Below are 18,363 nucleotides of genomic sequence, written 5' to 3'. Positions count from 1 at the left end.
AAAGAAAAGAAAATAAGAGCAATAGAAAAATCAATGCGACGCTGATATGGGTTACATTTGACGTTTATTGAACATTTTCGGCAAAGACAAGTGTACCCAGCACACACAGATTGTTCGGCTTAGGCTAATACAGGGTGCTCTTGGCGGTATTGGGATGGACGACAGGGGAGAACGCGACACGTTATACGGCATGCATGTTCTCAAGGAGAGCGGGCTGAATAACTCGCTGTGCAAATGGTAGTTGAAGCACACGCGAAGGAAGAGGGAAATATCCTTAACATCTGCGAGGCCTGGCAAAGCGTCACTCATGTGTACGGTTTGAGTCATTATTGTTCACTAGGCGTCAAAGTTATACTCAGAAGCAGTGCGGGAAAGTATAGCGCGTCATGCGTGAGAACAAATGCGTGGCGGCTTCTAGCACTATTTCGGCGCATAGCGTAGGACCTGGATTCCGAACAAGGGCTGGGGTTCCTGATGACGTTTAAATCGAACGTAAGCGTTCACAGTGGCAAATCAATCGCAAACTTTCGATGCGCAGACAGATGTAACGAGCCAAACAGCGCTCCTCGCAGGCTCGCGCTGTGACTCCTCTTACTAATAGACCCACTTTTCTGCCACCTTGAAGGGCAAGCCTTTCGTCAAGCAAAGTCCGGGCACTGAAGCGAAATAAGCAGCACGTTCTTAACGCGGGACGGAAAGCGGGGGGAGATTACCTTAGTGAAGAAAGTGCACACCCCACAAATACAAGTGCAGGAAGAGGTCGCGGACAGGGCATATGGAGAGCGTTGGACTCGCGTGGGACTGCGGCATTACTCGCTGTGTCGCGAGTCGGTTCGGGCCAACGGACGAGCGCAGCAAATGCACGCTGCGTCCGCGCAGCCTGCAGTGGTCAATGCCTTCTGGGCCGCCACCACGCTTGGATCCTCATCTCCCTCGGCGATGGGGCCGCTGTCGTTGCCTCCGTCGGCGCCACCGGCCGCCTCTACGCCTGCATACGCGCGCCAGCATTAGAGAGTTTTAGCACAACGACGGCGTTGCCGTATACCACTACCGTCTGCCGCCAACTGATGACGATGAAAACCGTTATTCACAAAGCAGGAATAGAGAGGAAATAGTACAGATGCGGGGGGGGGGGGGGGGGGGATCCTTAGTTCAGGATCCCAATGGCCACCGCTGTGGCTCTAGCCTGGGACACTAGTGTGCGCTGCGTCGCCATGTTCTGAGCTGAGCAGGGTGGTCTCCCACTGTTCCTCAGAGTTATGTATATCTAAATCTGGGGGTTTGTCGCCAGAGCATCGCCATGTTACGTGGTATGTGGTGGGAGTCTCGCCACACCAAGGGCAAACCCCGGAAATGTAATATGAAAATTATGTAGGTTTGGGAAAGTGTTGGTCTTTAATCTAAGCCGATCCCTAGCCTCCCCCGCGTTTAGCCAAAACTCTCGATTATTCGCGCCTCCCTCGGTATGCTGCGTCCACACTGCGACACTCAATGAAAAAAAAAGCAAAACAGGGCAAGAGCAACCTTTCATTTTTTGCAAGGAACAGTTAGTCCGTGTAGAGGCCAACTGTGGTTCTAAGGGAGTAATGGTAATGGAGTAAGAGAGTCAGTCTCTATGGGAGTAATGGTTGCTTTTCGATGGACTAAAGCTCGTCGCAACACAGGCTCCAAGACAACTAACCCCTGTGGAACATTCAGTCTTTCTTGACTTGAGCGTACAAACCTAATCGCGATTTCGAGCCACGAACCGACTATCCAGCACCGAAAAGTTTAGAGTGCACGGCTTGATTGATGCTGGTCTGCCGATGACGCCGTTAGGTGTCACTCTGTCTCGTGACAATAATACTGCTCGCAATAACTGCATTGCGACAGGCGTACTGTTGTCCAATGCAGTTTTAGCACACCTAACCGGGATTCGATTCTGCAAACAGTGGAGCAACTTGGTTTGACTGATGGTACTGCCTTGTTCGCAAGAAGGCGCAGTTCATATGACTAGAGTTTTTGTCCTAAGAAGCCAGATAAAATGATGCGTATCTACGTGAGGAATACTGAAAAATGGTGAATTTTATCCAACCAGAAAATTTTCTTTAAAAGCTCTCAGCATATAAATCATCGTCCTCTTCATTAATTTTTTTTTTACATCTCAGTAAACACCTCAGGCTGCATTTGGCTTTAGCAGAGGCTCTCTATATATCACGTACGGAAGCCGGTTAAAAGCGCAGATTTAAAAATCAGAGTAAAAGCGGACTTCAGTCGCTGCATCGGTCGTGTTAAAAAATGCATCTTGCAGTTAACATAAAACACGCCGCGTAGCAAGGGTGAGGGGCCGTATTATAACGAGCATCCATTGTCCAGCTCCGCAATGGTGAGGTCCTGTCGTCGATGAGCCAATGGTCCGGTCACATCACACGGACGCTTGAAAGCAGGGGTTATGCCACCGAACAAAACCAATCAATGCCAGAGGGCTAATGAGATCCGTAATGAAAAATCGATAAAGGATCCTTATAGAATACGGCCCCAAAAAGTGTTCGACAACATGAGGCTACGATGGTGAGCTTCGGTCACATGTTAGCCTTCGTACTCGTTCTTGCTTTCTTTCAGAGGTGCACTTAAGAAGCTTCTGTCGCAGGCCAGAAAAATTACGTGTGCCTAAAGGAACCTAGCTAGTGATAGCTACAAAAACCTACTCTGTAAAGAAAATGTGACATCACTTACGTTCTCGCGTAAGATGGCCTACAATGACTGCAGTGAGTTCACTGCGCAGTCACCGTACAAATCATTGCGAAGTGAAGGGTAGAGAACATGATGTTGCGTTGCGATCGTTGATGCTATTACATGGTTTTGGTTTAACTGTAATACGGCTGCAGCGTGCTTGTTGCTGACTCGGTCGCGAAGTGATCTTTACATATGTTGCGACTGCCACCAAAACTGTTGGCGCTGTCCTCGGCCGTCGCGTATAGGTGGAGCCGCTCACGCCACTTTGACCTGCGCGATGATCGCGCGGTGAAACCCTGTCTTTTGGAAAAGAACAGATAAGTACAGACGGGAGAAATTGCACATCCTAGAAAACATAACGAAAAATTATTCGGATATTCTCGAAAGGGTAAAAAAAAAAAAAAGTGAAACAAAATAAAAAGGCTTTTAACTCACATTTCTCGCAAAGGGAGGCGGCTAATAACGCCTGAATGCCTGGAAACAAAATAAGAGCAGCTGTAATGCGTCTTCTGGTAATGCTTAAAATCGATAAGATGGGTTTACTGCGCCACTTATGGCGTGGAAAGTGCTACTATATATGGTCATGCCGAACTCTTACAGAAATAAACTGACCAATAGTGCGATACAATTTAAGAACGCAGCACCTTGCCCCCCCCCCCCCCCCCCCCCGCCCCCCCCCCCCCCCCTCAACGGACCCCCTTCCAACCAGTGGCGTCGGCCGATTTTCGTGATTCTGCTAATGTGACAAAGCAGGAAGTGGTAGATGAAAGGGGATAATCTCTTCCCTCTATAGTCGAGGATAGAACCCCCCCGTATTGTGTCGACACTAACTGTATTGTCACGCTACCAGGGTCATGAGAATCGCCCGACATTATCAGCTGGAAAGGGGTCCTTTGACGGGGAAAAGCCGCTGCGTTCTTGAGTTGAATCCGACTACACCAACCTTTCTTTCTCAAGCAGCGAAGAAGTTAAATAGCTACGCCATTTTTCCTTCTATCCCACAGTTCAATTTCACGGCTCGAGGGGTCCGTGGGTGGACCATTTAGGTCAGATGGATATTCTTAATGGCTAGCTGGTCAATACGGCCCTGCTTCATTCTCATTGTCGGAAGAAAGTCACATGATCTATCAGTTGTGATGTCGCTGAGTGTTTTGTTACGACACAGTGCCACTACTACAACAACAACGACGACGACTCATGAAAAAAAAAAAATATCTGCCTCTCCCGTAACCGAGAGTAGAGTAAGCATGAAATGTTTACGGGCATAACACATTGGTTGTAGATGGTACTAGTCAAAATCTTGAAATGGGTCTAGTGTTCAACACAGCACAGCACACCACACAACACATACAGTGCACTGGTCCGTGTGGACGCAATCGTTTCCTGTGAGTGTCTGAGGAATCTCTTCCGTCCTGGCTCGTCAGCTGTATCCGGTTTCTGTTTGCCTTTCATCTTTGTAATCGTTGTTTTCATTCCTCGGTTTATTTGTGAAATAGTAATTACGCATCGTCTTCATCACCAATCTGGCGGCGAACTATCTGCGGCCTGTGGTGGCTGAAGTAAGACACATAGTTTATGCAGTCAAAGTCATCAACGTATCGGCCATAGACTGCATCAATAGTAGTTTGGTTACGCGAGGTAGCCTTGCTGGCATCTGAGATCAGTGACAGAGCAAACTCGTCACTCATGAAGCGAATGAACCATGAAAAAATGTAAACCCTTCAGATACCGCGCACTGGTCGAAGCAAGGCACATGCAAATGCGCACCCCTGGAGGAGGCGATGAGCGAGTTGACGAAGTCCATGCGTGAGTCCAGGCTGAGCTGCTTCTGGCAGAGCATGAACCGCTTGACGCGGCGCCGCAGCTCGGGGCTCTCCTTGGCTGTCAGCGAGAAGCGGTTCGAGTAGCGGCTGACCAGCTGCCGCAGCGCGTCGTCGCCCTCGAACAGCGCCACGTAGCTGCCGTTCACCACCTTGGGAGTCATCGGGCTGTTGGACAGCAGGAGGCTCGAGCCTGCGATCGTCAATCACCGTTAACCATCATCATCATCAGCCTGACTACGCCCACTGCGGGGCAAAGACCTCTACCATCTCTCTCCAGTTAACCCTGTCCTTTGCCAGCTGCGGCCATGCTATCCCCGCAAACTTCTTAATCTCATTCGCCCACCTAGCGTCACCGCCAAACACTCTTGGCTGTCTTTGTAATCTCTCGAGGGCTATTGAGGGGGACCGAAAGGTAGAAGGGGATGGTGAGGATGACAGTGAATACGAAGATGACGCAGCTAACGCGCAAGACAGAACAAAGACACTGTTGAGTGGAAATTAGAGAAACACGAAACAGCATTAAAATGTCGCCTCCTGGATTCGGATAAGTGTCGGGTGAAGGGTGACATAATTCCGGCTGTTATTGCTGTTCTCTGCAAACACTGTGGAGTTGCGGCTATCAGGCGGTACTTTGCTGTTATCCTTGCTTAACTGTTTCGTCTTGTTTGACCATAGGCAGAGATTGACTATGGGAACCCGAGCTGACATCTCGAAATTCTCCCTATGCTCGACCTTGCTATTCCCCGAAGAATTGTTCCTAATCACCTTGTTCTGTAGCAGCGCTAAGGAGCATTTCTTTGCACTGGTGCCTCCAGATGGGGCGTCATACGAACGAAAAACCCTGAGTCAGTAACGGTGTTGTTAAGAACAGTGTTGTCACTACAAGGACCACGGATGTCTGAGAGTTGAGTCGGAGCGACATTATGCGCCCATATCCTGACCAGGCATGTGTCGCACACTTAATTTATTTTGTTTTATTTACAAATACTGCAGGCCCTTTTCAAGACCAAACCGGAGTGGTTACAATGGTGCGAACACAAACTAAACAGACATCAAGGTCATTTGGGAAACAGCAGCGCCGGAATATGCCGGGATGTGTGGAACAATGCTAAGGTGAAAATAAAAATACAAGCAGACCAACATCAAAAACACTTACGAAATCGCTTCAAACATCCATGTTTTGAATACATTTCACAAAAGCGTCAACAGTACAGCAGTTTGATGTCACAGCAGGCAGACTATTCCAAAGGGCGATTGCACTTGGGAACAAGGAATATTTATTTAAGTGTTAGAAATAAATATTTCAGTGTTAAGTTAAATATTTGAATATTAAGTCAAGTTGATAAATATTTAAGCGTATTAATATTAAAGTGTTCGACTTCGTATCTGATCCGGTGAGTATCAGCATCTTTCCCCACATTGCTCGAACGAAATATCGTGCAGCACGCGGAGTCGACTCCCGAGTGCGCATGTCCGAACTTTTTGCTGACGTCATTGCCATTCATCGCTGCAGTCGATTAGTGAATATCATGAGAATCCTTACAGACACTATCATTGCCGGGTTTGCTGAAGAGCTTAGAGCTGAAGAGCTTGAAGAGCTGCAGAGCTTAAAGTACGGTCGCTTGCTCTTTGATCTGACCCATTTGCGTACCGGCCTCCAAATGCCGTAGCTACCTTAGTGCAGTTACGGAATTGCAGAGCATCACACCGGCATTGCGTTATGGCACGATACTGTACGTGTTGTTGGGCCTGACAGGTGCTCCAGCCAGATATAGTTGTATTGTCTGTGTGGAGGCAGTTATCCTGCAGACAATTTCAGCTCCCCTGCGCGGGTTCAGGAAGTACAGACGTTGTTAGTTGTTAAACAGGGCCACGCTTGCGCGACAGCACGACTTACTACTGCTGCTGATTCTATGGGTTTTACAAGATTGCAAGCGGTCTTTGTAAAACCGACGTGTAATGCCAAGAAACATCTGGTTGAGAGCGTTGCTGAACGTCTTTTTGGTAAACCGTTATGCTGCAGATGGCTCAGCTGCCGCAAGGAACGTTGTCGACTATTGTGTCTTCTACTCTGGTTCTTTTCCCACATTCTTGAAATATGGGCTTCTGTTATAGACCCTGTACCTCCACGGTCTCCATAACAGCTCAGATAGCGTGGAGCTTCATGGCAAGTTGGTCCGAGTGGCCCGATATGTGTCCTTGGCGTGTCCTTAGTTATAAGTGCGTGTCGGGCTATGCCGTGTATGCTATAGACAAGCACGTACCTTTGTATACGTCAACAGAAATTACAGTGGCATGCATGTCTCTACGATGTACTATGTTTTTTTTGTTGGTCATCGCTATGTATTTAGACAGACAAGATTGCCATTTTTGGTGTATGCGGTGTCACCTGGCTGCATGTAGCCTTACGCCCAGCTTTCCGGGACACGTGCTACCATCTGCCGGCGCCATCTGCCGGCAGTGGCCACCACAGGGCACGTATCTGAATGGGAAGGAGTAAAAATATAATAAAAGTGACCGAAAGCAACTAAAAGAAAGGGGGGGGGGGGGTTCAGCTATTGTTGCCAAAGCAGCACTACGCGAGTCTCCGAGCCATTTCGCAGAGCTGATAAGAGGCCATTTTCTGAAATGACCCGGGCCAAATGTGGACGTCATCATCGTGTTAGAAACGGCCGATTATGGTTGGGCGTCGATTTTGGTGCAAATTGGCCAAGGTCAAATACGGGGGTGGGCCAGTTTTTCGAAATGACGCGGGCGAAATTTGGAGGTCACCATCGTGTTGGGCATGATCAATTATGGTTGGACATTGATTTTGGTGCAAATCGGCCAAGGGCAAATTTTGGGGTTGGTTCGGGCCAAATTTTAGAAATGGCCAGGGCCAAATTCGGAGGTCACCATCGTGTCAGGCATGACCGATTATTTTTGGGTACCGAGTGTGGTCCAAAGCGGCCGAGGGTAAATTTCGGGTTGGCCCCGGGTCAGATTTCAGGGATGGTCCAGGTCAAATTTGGAGGTCACCATCGTGTCGGGCATGGTCGAATTCGGTGTTGGCCAAGCCAAATTTGGAGGCATCTGTGTTGTGCTTTCTTTTTTAACTTAACATGGCGGCGCTATTGCACAAGATCGGGCGGTCAAGATTTTTGGTCGGTGTTGGTGAGCGTATGAGTGTTTTCGCACCAGAAGTACTCGTAAGTGCTCATAATATGCTTTTCATGGAGAAAGTTTGTGAACTGTCAGTAAAAAAAGTTTATTTCCGTTCTGATCATGAAGCAATAGGGCTTATGAGAATCTATTTGTATTTTGGTTTTTGTTGTTACTTTGGAAGACAGTAGCAGCATTAGAACGGCGTGCGTCAGAAAATATCCTGTGATATATGTGTGTATGTTAATTATCTTATTGCGGATGCAAATGGATTTGATAGAGCTTTACTCAAAAATCTTCTAAAGTTGTTTAGTTTAGCGCAAGCCATCGTGCATAAGATAGAATTATGAGTCTATAAGTTTATGGCCTCTGCTAAGAAGGCCAGGTTGTTGGTGTCGCGTCATTGTGTGATACTTTTAAATTAGTGGCTCGTATCGTTGACGCAAAATGGTGGCTGTGGTTTGAACTGAGGGTTCTAACCTGGGCTGAAAAGGCTTCTTTGTCAACTGATATCAATGAAACGTGCTCGTTGCAAGACGTAGAAAATACATTAGTATCAATGAACATCCTCACACATTATTCCTAATTTTTATTACAGCAGCTAGGCGGTTTCTTTTTGGTGTTCTTAGAGACTTCCGCATAAGCGTGTATGACGTATGGGCGGTGTCCTATCAGTGGGATCTCACTGCAGAAGTAAGTCTTCTCTTGTGAGGCACCAAGCTTCTTTCTGAAAGATACCACAAGATACCATGAAATTTTTCCCATTTTTTCGAAGAAAGCAGTGAATTTAATTTTGTCTACATTTGTCCTAAGCAAAAGCTCTTTTTATGAGTCTCGGCAAATAAGCAATTCATAACAATAATTATAATTGGTAAATGTACCGATTGTAGCATTTTAATACGCTTCCAGCAAGGCTGTGCTCTAATTATTTTAACGAATAAATTTTAATCTTCCACCAGTATTAAAGATTACATAGCGTTATTGCATTCAGCTTCCGTTTACGATTCATCTTCCGGCTCAAAATGCAAAAAAAAAACACCACGAAAAGACAGATCAAAGGAAGGACAAGAGACATGCATTAGAAAGAAAGGAAAAATAAAAGAAATACGAAAGCATGCCCTGCCCCCGCCAATACAGATACTCTGTTCGTACTGTACTGTTAAAGCAGTGAAAACTAAAAGTTCCCCCAATATATTCATTAAGATAGGACATTAAATTGAACAAGAAAAAGCCCTGCTATACATAAATTAGTGTGGACAGAAAAAAAAAAATGAAATGACCCGTAAGAAGAAAGAGAGGGGGAGTGGGGGAGGGGGGGGGGCAGAGTGTCGCCCAAGGCGCCGTTTAAAAGAGAAATAAAAATGAAATGACCAATGACCCCTAAAAAGGAAGAGGGGAGAGCGGGGACGGGGGGGGGGGGGGCAGAGTGTCGCACAAGGCGACGTTTAAAAAAGAAATAAAAATGAAATGACCAATGACCCCTAAGAAGGAAGAGGAGGGAGCGGGGAGGTGGGGGGCAGAGTGTCACGCAGGGCGCCGTTTAAAATAAGGCGGCATGAAATCAGCCGCGGTGGGCACATTTCAGTGGACAGGGAATGCAACAAAGACCGCGTTTGTTGTGAGATGTGGCGTGTGAAACAACCCCAAATGATATAGAAACTAATTTCAGGCTCTTCAGTGCGGCGTTCCTCATAGCCTGTGCTGGAACGAATGTGCATATACTTCATGGTAGTTTTTCCCAGTTGCCAATTTCTTCTGCTTATAACAGTTTTTATTTCTGTGGTGGCATAAAAAGAAATCAAAAGAACTCACTCCAGTCAACAATGCTATCGCATACTCTGACAGCAGCAGGGTTCGGCAAATCAAGCAACCACCATTGCAATGAAGAGACAGTGCGCAACAAAAAGAACAAGACGCTGAAGAGGAACGTGTAGTGATAATAACAGTCACGCATGACATTCCATGCTCCAAGGCAGGGAAGCTATTATAACAAGTATAAACAACAAACTGAGCAAATGATCATGAGCGATAGGAAAGCCTTCGCAACGATGACACTCAGATGAGGTGGTCTGTTGCGTTTGCCCTATTATTCTGATCTGCAGACCCAAGTGCTTTGTATTCGAAGCACTACAGGTTATATTTTGTTCCACTTTGCCCATTAGGGGAGATCCGCAAACTTATGGAATAGGTGGTTTTTTATAGGGTCGCAGTCAACCGAGTTGCGCTTGCCACGCTAGCAGGTGCGGAAGGGGTTGAAATTCTTCCGCCGCAAAAAGGCGCTGCATTTTCACAAGGGCCATAGTGCTGACATAAAACATCGATGCAAGAATGCATTTAACTCTTTCCTTACTATGCCTATTCAAATCGTTCAGTGTGAACGGTGAACGATGGCGCAAAGCAGACGCTGATGTTTTATATATGTATATTTTATTTCGGACAGATATGACTGCTCCTCCCAGCCCGGAGTATCGACAGGTGCCAGTCTGTAACTTTTATTTCCACCGTTGCCAAGATAACTGACTGCTTTCAAGGCCTCTCTGAAGGTACTGGGCATTTTCTGAACTATTCGGTGCGACCAGCAGAGCAGTACACTCAGTTATCTGTAAAACGGCCCGGGGTCCACCTTGGCCCTGCACTGCTAGTAGCCCAGAGCGCTGCGTGCGAGCAATTGACATTTTTTTTAAGATCGGGAAGTTCAGCATGGTGAGTTCTGTAACTTTGATACCTAATTTCTGACATAGTAACGAAAAAATGTATAAATTAGATTTTTATTCTCCTTTTTTTCGGCTAGATGTTTGATATTTTCTGTTTACTTTCTGTGCCAATTTCAAATTTTGCCAATAAAACGTTTTTTTCCTTCGTACGCGCATGCTTTTTTTTTATTGGTATCATTGAGAAGATAATTCTATTAGCTGCACAATGTTGTGCTGCAATAATGAAAATGTTTTAAAATAACGGGAGAAAATTTTTTTGAAGCGGCAGCTTCACTACTAAGGTCTCGGGATGAGATCGCCGTGCGTTGCCGATGACCTTCAAGGCTCAGCCAAGATCAAACCTTCAGTTTATAAGTTTGGAGGACCGGTGGATGGTCAATGGTGAGCCCAATGGTCAAGCAATTGGTCAGGTCAAGGGCATTTCAAGGTCAAGTCAAGGTCAAGCCGGGCAAGTCAAGGTCAACCAAAATTTGGTCACATGATCGACTTTGGGCTCTCCGAGGAGCCGAAACGCGGCGTTTACGGGATAGGGCGTGACATGATGTCATCTTTAACCGAGTACATGACGGAAGGAGAGCCGGCGCGCCTAGGAATAAGTCGACATGCGGTGTTCACGTGCTAGGCTGTGACGTCACGGCCTCTTAAACAAAGTACAAAACGGAAGTAGCACCGGCGCGCTTGGCACGAAGTGCACATGTGCTGTTCGTGTGCTAGGCCGTGACGTCAGGGTCTGCAGCAGCGGCACGCCTGCGCACGAAGTCCACATGTGGTGTTCACGTGCTAGGCCATGACGTCACGCGTTCAGGCGAGCATAAATAGCAGCTGCGGAGTCGCCTAGCAGTCAGAGCTATGGAGTCCGCTGCTCAGCAAGGGTGTCTCTGCATTAGATACAACCGGCGCCTGGCCCCGTCTAACGATCCAGACAGCACTGCGATTCGCCAGCAGTGTCGTAAAATTCTTGACTGGGAGAGGACGAAGAGAGCAGCCGAAGCGTCGTGCCGACGCTGCTAGGCTGGAACGCCGCGCTGCTGAATCGATCGGCGCTTAACAAGGCTTTGCCAGGCTAAACCATCGCGGCTACCGCTTCTCACTCGGTTTAACCAAGCTAAAGCACTGTTAATTTATTATGCACAGCACCCTGAAATTGCTCGTTTTCATGCGGTAAGGAAAGAGTTAACGACTGCACTTTTCACCTCCTTTGTCGGCAAATTTTTGTCCGTCTGTCTTCCATCTGGCCATCCACGTCACTGAAAAACTCGCGAAATACAGAATACACACAAGAAAATTCGCTTTCAGTGGCGTTCGAATCCACGCCTCTTGGGTGCTAGGCTGACGCTCTAAATTGTCCACTGCCGCAATTTTTCTCGTTTTTTCTTTATTGCAAGGCAAAACGGCCTAAAGAGGAAACACCTGAACATACTCTTGCCTCAAATCACCGGGCTGCGTAATACGAGAAAGCCATACCGTCGGAATTGGTGGGGAAGCTTTTAGGAGCGGATCGTGCGTTCAGTAAAAAACGCATTAAATTTAGAGCGTACTCAGGAGCAGCTACGTAAACTTCGAAGAGCTTTGCACCATTCGGGCTTATGTAGAAGGTGTGATCAAATCGCGCCCCATGGCCAGGATCCTCTCCGACGCAGGAGAACCGGAGTCGTTAACGCCAGCACTTTTTAGTCGATAAGAGCTTGGCATCCTTACCAACCTTCTGTAAAGGACATCCTACAGCTGCCAGCTCAAGCGAACTCACTCGTCGTTGGAACTACCGACGGCGGCTGACTGAAAACCTCTGGAGCTGATGGCGAACCGAGTACTTGTGTTTAGTGAGGTCACACCACCATTCCATTTCAACCTGCAAGTTAACGATCTGGTGCGGGTTCATGATGATTTCCACCCTCGACAGACTCTCTGACCCATGGATTTCTTTTGCGAGTAGTAGAAATTAAATCCTCGCTCGCTGCTTTGAAAGTATCTCTCAGATATTGTTGAAAAACGGAAACACCTTGACCGGGGAACTTGGCAGGTATTAGAAGGATATAATATTGCCATATCAAAAGATGGCATTGCTAGCAAAGACTCCATACGCCAATCTGGGAAATGAAGTTACTCTTGACATAGTGAATCGTAACCTTTGGTTTTATTGTTCGCGATAGTTACTTGATTTGTTTTTGTCGTTATATATACTCACAGCGTTGCCACAAAACCCTATTGTTGCTGTTAAGCACCCATGCTGTGCCGCCTTATCCCCACATTTTGTTCTTTCGTCTTGCTGTCAGTGCATACCAACAAGGTGAACTCAGTGTCCTGCTTTAGAGCATTTATCTCCTTTGTTGTATTTTTTTCTTGTTTGCTGTCATTTTCATTTCCTTGGACCGAAGTGTACAAAGTGGACCTACATGGGAGAAGAAATTCAAAACATTATTTATGAGCACAGGTGAATTCTACGTGGTGATGGATGCCGAGCAATGTCTTGTGAATATAGTCGACGAGAAAAACAAAAAAGGGAATGACTAAAGCACTCGGCGCGGGTTCGATCCCGGCCGCGGCGGTCGAATTTCGACAGAGGTGAAATTCGAGAGGCCCGTGTTCTGTGCGATGCCATCATCATCATCATCAGCCTGACTACGCCCACTGCCGGGCAAATGCCTCTCCCATGTCTCTCCAATTAACCCTGTCCTTCGCCAGTGCACGTTAAAGAACCCCACGTGGTCTAAATTTCCGGAGCCCTTCACTACGGCGCCTCTCATAGCCTAAGTCGCTTTGAGACGTTAAACCCTATAAACCAAACCAAACTAAACATAAAACTTTAATGCTCATGTTTTACGCTTTCAAGCTAGCAACGAGCTACGAAGGACGCTGTAGTCGAGGATTCCCGGCTAATTTCTGGGCTCAAATCTCACGTGCATCCAAATCTCGTATATAGAGTATTTTTGCCTCCCCCCCTTTCTCCTCCCCACCCCAAACGCTGCCTCCATTACAAGAATTAACCTCGTGCTCAGCAACATAACACATTAGCCCCCAAAACAGCCCTTCGGGCGGATTAGTTGGTAAAAAAAAAAGGTACATGAAATACTGACATGCACAAATACCACAGAATATGCAAGATCCAGGAAAAATGTTTCTTCTGATGTATTTACATGGAGGAAAAATGTACTATCTGGGACAAAATTGTAATACTCCACGCGGCGGGAGCCGGAGCAACGGAAAGCTGCGGCATTTTGGCGAGCTAAAGCATGAAACATTGAAACGAGCCAAGCGACATGCCTGCTGATAATAAAGGTCACGCACTGGCTGTCTCGATCCCTGCCGTCTGTAGATGGCGTTGCAACGCAGTTTTTCGTTGCCCCGGATCCCGCCGCGTGGAGTATACCACTTTTGTCCCCGATAGTACATACAGGGTCCATCAATTAACATATGAACAGTGCGATTTCTAATATATGGCCGCCTTATCAAGGAAAAGTAACATATTGTTACGTGGCGGCCAGCCGAAGAATGAGACGTGGTGAACCATGAGCAAGAGATGATTTAATGGCCGCTGGCCTAGAGCGAGCGCTCCGTCCCGCGCCACTGCCAGCTTCGTATTCGTCACATTACCCGGGGCCTCCGAGCGATCTTCCCGATCGGTGACGAACAGACGGCGAAATGGCGATGGTCTTGAGTGGGGGGTTGAACAGAATGTAGAAGATGGTGCAGTGCTGGCCGCCACGATGAGAAAGATGAGAGAATGAGTCCCGGTCCACAAAGCATCCGGGCCGGAGGGTGCCAGGAGCTGACGGCCGAGGTCTCTGGACGCACCGAACGGCAGAGGCAGGGGGACGGTGTCTTCACGTTTGGGTCTTGGGTCAGTGGGTACTTGGGTCGGTGGGGTCTTGGGTCGGTGGGGTCTTGGGTCCGTCGGGTCTTGGGTCGTCGTGTCGTGTGGTCCGGGCGGGGAACGGGGCTGGGGTGAGCGTCGAGGTCGGTTCAGGTCGGGCGGGCTGGGGCACGGCCGTGCGGCGCTGACCAGGTACTCACGGCCGACGTCCACGGCAGGCCCAGGACGCCGAAGCTCCGTGACCAGGATGGCGATGAAGGGACCCCAGCACCTCACACCAAATGTTACGTGGCGGCCAGCCGAAGAATGAGACGTGGTGAACCATGAGCAAGAGATGATTTAATGGCCGCTGGCCTAGAGCGAGCGCTCCGTCCCGCGCCACTGCCAGCTTCGTATTCGTCACATTACCCGGGGCCTCCGAGCGATCGTCCCGATCGGTGACGAACAGACGGCGAAATGGCGATGGTCTTGAGTGGGGGGTTGAACAGAATGTAGAAGATGGTGCAGTGCTGGCCGCCACGATGAGAAAGATGAGAGAATGAGTCCCGGTCCACAAAGCATCCGGGCCGGAGGGTGCCAGGAGCTGACGGCCGAGGTCTCTGGACGCACCGAACGGCAGAGGCAGGGGGACGGTGTCTTCACGTTTGGGTCTTGGGTCAGTGGGTACTTGGGTCGGTGGGGTCTTGGGTCGGTGGGGTCTTGGGTCCGTCGGGTCTTGGGTCGTCGTGTCGTGTGGTCCGGGCGGGGAACGGGGCTGGGGTGAGCGTCGAGGTCGGTTCAGGTCGGGCGGGCTGGGGCACGGCCGTGCGGCGCTGACCAGGTACTCACGGCCGACGTCCACGGCAGGCCCAGGACGCCGAAGCTCCGTGACCAGGATGGCGATGAAGGGACCCCAGCACCTCACACCAAATGTTACGTGGCGGCCAGCCGAAGAATGAGACGTGGTGAACCATGAGCAAGAGATGATTTAATGGCCGCTGGCCTAGAGCGAGCGCTCCGTCCCGCGCCACTGCCAGCTTCGTCTTCGTCACAATATTTTCAAGCGTGGCTCCAAACATCTTTGTTCATATTTGCGGCTGCCTAAGGAAGGCAGTTTCAAAAACTAAGGCACAAAAACGGTCAACCCATTGAAACAGCTGTTCTGTTCCTCTTATAATTGGCAAAGGTGGAAGTCTCCGGTTTTCGTCCCTTTTTTCTTGTCCTTAGAAGACCACATCATTGCTATGTAAATAAATCAGCCTTGACTCTACTTGACAAAAAGAAATTGATAGCTAGTTTTCGACTATGATTTTTGCGCTGGACCCTCACAAATTATGTCACGTTTACCCTTTGAATATATGGGTTTTGACGGTGTCACTTCAGCTATGATTAAAACTATGTTATAGGAGTCCGCCAACAGATTGTTGGCGCTTGCAAATCCATTAAAAGCGCCTAGATTACCAGTTGAGTAGCGACTGGCGTAGTTAGTCTGCTACCTAAAATAAAGAAGAACAATATGTGTTGCAGACAACATTAGTTCAGATCGACATAAAGGCTGTTGCGTTGCCGCAGTGTAACTTGTATTTTGGAGAATTATTTGTTGAAACCTAGCAAACTGACTTCAGGTCGCGATCCTCCCTATCTGCGCTTATACCGTCGCGACTGAATTTCGAGGGCAGACGCTAACGCAACAATTTGATCAAAACACAATGAGTACCCCTCCTGAGCAGCGGCATCTTCTTTTTCTTGGAGCAGCAAACAATAAACGGTGACCTAGGCAGTTTATGGCTTCCTTTAACATGCTACGAAAATCTATTCCCTTTTTTTTTACTTTTCACAAATATGTTCTGGCTGTCTTCGTTATATTATGGAACTGGTACGGCAGATGCACTATTTTTTTTTTATAATTTACTTTTAAATGCCTCACTATAAATGCCCCACTGTGGGCTCGTTTTGTTCTGAGTCAGGATCTAAGGATCATTTACTGCTATCGCGTTGCTGCTGCCCTATTCTGAACAGAAAGCGTTTAGAAATCCTTTTTCAACGACTGGGCCGGAGTTTTTCATTCAGGGTTTGCTTTCCCATGCATTTTACATTTGTACATAACCACAGGATTGTGTGCTCCGCCATAAGAAACTTTCGTCTAGAATTGAGCAGCGGCTACCTTGTTGGCACTTCGCTTTATTTCTTCAGAACCTATTACTCATTACTTTTTAAACTTTTCATTTCTTTGTACTACAGGGACTCTTTTAATCAGTTCCTCATTCATGTCACAAAATTAAATTTGCAATTAAGATTTGTTAGGGCCTTTTCATGCTTTCAATTTTACTGAAAGGGGTACGGACACGAAGTGTGTGGTTTTCCATTTTTTTTTTCTGGGAAAGACGTCTACGGGTTACGTAATCATGGAAAGAAGCTCAAAACACCAGTGCGCAGCGTGCATATTTAATTAGAAACGATTTTGTACCGGCAGTCGCGGTCTCGGTGAGGCGCCAGCGCTGAAGTGCATCATATTACGTCACGGTCGACCGGCTGCCCTGGACTACCACATTGCCGATGACGTTGGCGGCGCCAGCAACAATCCAAAAAATTGACGGATGATTACGGTGGTCGGAAATCCGAAATTTGAATGCAGCTCTTGACACGTCACCTGCTACCACTGGAAGGTGACGTGTTACGCTGCTAGCCGCCCTCCGAGATCTTCCCTGGCAGCCACCTTCTAGGTGGTATTTCGCTCAACTACTTGAACAACAAGCTACGCTGACAACGCCGACGCCTACGACTACGACGACTACGGCGTCTACGGCTACGACGACTACGATGACTACGACGACTACGACGCCTACGACGCCTACGACGCCTACGACGCCTACGACGACTACGACGACTGCGACGACTACGACGCCTACGACGCCTACGACGACTACGACGCCTACGAAGACTACGACGACTACGACGACTACGAAGCGGAACGCAAGAACAGGTGCTTAAGAGCTTCGCTCTAAAACGTTGGCCGGCAAGTACTGGTTGTTCACAGGCAGGCAGGATTCGGTGACGTAACAATATTCGGGGCAAGGGCACCTTGACGTCACTCGATTCGGCTGGACATGCCGAGCGGCTCTTCGGACAACATTCAAACTGGTATTAAATTGTTTTTTACTTAACGCCTGTGACTAAAACTTGCTAGAAAGCATATCCTTACGAACTTGAAATAAATAATTTGTTAGCTTTCGGTATTTTGCGTCTGTATTTTTTTAATATCTTTATTTTGGGGATTACGACGTTCGCGCCGCATTATTGACCCTTCCCCCTTAGCGGCTATTTGGAATTATCTGAGTAGAACAATATATGGGCTTTCAGGAAACTCGTAGGGTGTGCAAAATTTCTTCTGTCGCTTGGTCTGCGCATTTTTGTCTTGATCAGCACAACACGACTGCTTCCGACAGGGGCTGGCAGGTTAGGTGTGCCAGAACGATGCACTGGAAGTGGAATTTTCGCGCCGAGAGAAATCAAAGTGAACAGCACTTCGCTCTGCTGCTACTGATGCTGGTGCTAGGGGTTGTTGCATCGCAACAATTCTTTGCATTCGATTCTGAATTGCGTTTCCATCATCTCCACGCAAACTGCTCGATCAAATAAAAATGTGGCCAGCTGACAGGCAACTGTGGCCGGTGATGGTGACGGAGGCAGCGGGTATACGTATACGATGTACAGAGGCGATAGAAAGAAATCAGAACCACGCTTCGCCCACCCGCTGCGCAGTTCGAATTTATCTCCAATGCGCTTGGACCAAGGTGCTAACAAGAAAAAAAGAAGACTCTAGAGAGGTATGTTATCGTATCATGATAGTCTCTATTATTTGTGTTGCGAGCGAAGTATAAGCGTGATGAAAACAAATTTTAAAAGCGGAGCGCGTAGGCGCCGCGCTGTTCTCATTTCTTTCTATCGCGATAGTACGTGGGGGGAATCAGCCAAGAAGGGCGCCTCGTAGAATATATACTAGCATCTCTACTACTGGCGATAATGGTGATGGTGATGAATTTTATGGTTCGAGGGTATCTCTGACCGAAGAGCGCCATGGCACAAGGTTTTTTTGACTACGCTACGTGGGGTCAAATATACAATTGAATTGTAATTTCTGTAATTTTGTATAATTTTTGTGGTTGTTATTTTGTAACTT

The 18,363-nt window shown here is 47.8% G+C and overlaps 2 protein-coding genes across 2 annotated transcripts in view; one reads left to right on the top strand and one right to left on the bottom strand.

Moving 5' to 3' along the window:
* LOC149340460 (acetylcholinesterase-like) overlaps positions 1-18,363 on the top strand; it is a 147,239-nt gene that overhangs the window by 75,362 nt on the left and 53,514 nt on the right. The gene's annotated exons all lie outside the window — the stretch shown is intronic.
* Hdc (histidine decarboxylase) overlaps positions 134-18,363 on the bottom strand; it is a 38,414-nt gene continuing 20,184 nt past the window's right edge. Inside the window, exons 14-16 of the mRNA XM_089551258.1 lie at positions 4,483-4,728; positions 3,151-3,189; positions 134-988 (exon numbers count right to left, since the gene is read on the bottom strand). Of these exons, the coding sequence (XP_089407384.1) occupies positions 810-988; positions 3,151-3,189; positions 4,483-4,728 (464 nt within the window). The 3' untranslated portion in view covers positions 134-809. The remainder of the gene's footprint in view (positions 989-3,150; positions 3,190-4,482; positions 4,729-18,363) is intronic.

Source organism: Amblyomma mixtum, chromosome 6 (genome assembly GCF_055824585.1).
Source record: "Amblyomma mixtum isolate Tamu chromosome 6, ASM5582458v1, whole genome shotgun sequence".
Taxonomy (NCBI): Eukaryota; Metazoa; Arthropoda; class Arachnida; order Ixodida; family Ixodidae; genus Amblyomma; species Amblyomma mixtum.
This window is presented reverse-complemented; position numbering and strand designations above follow the sequence as displayed.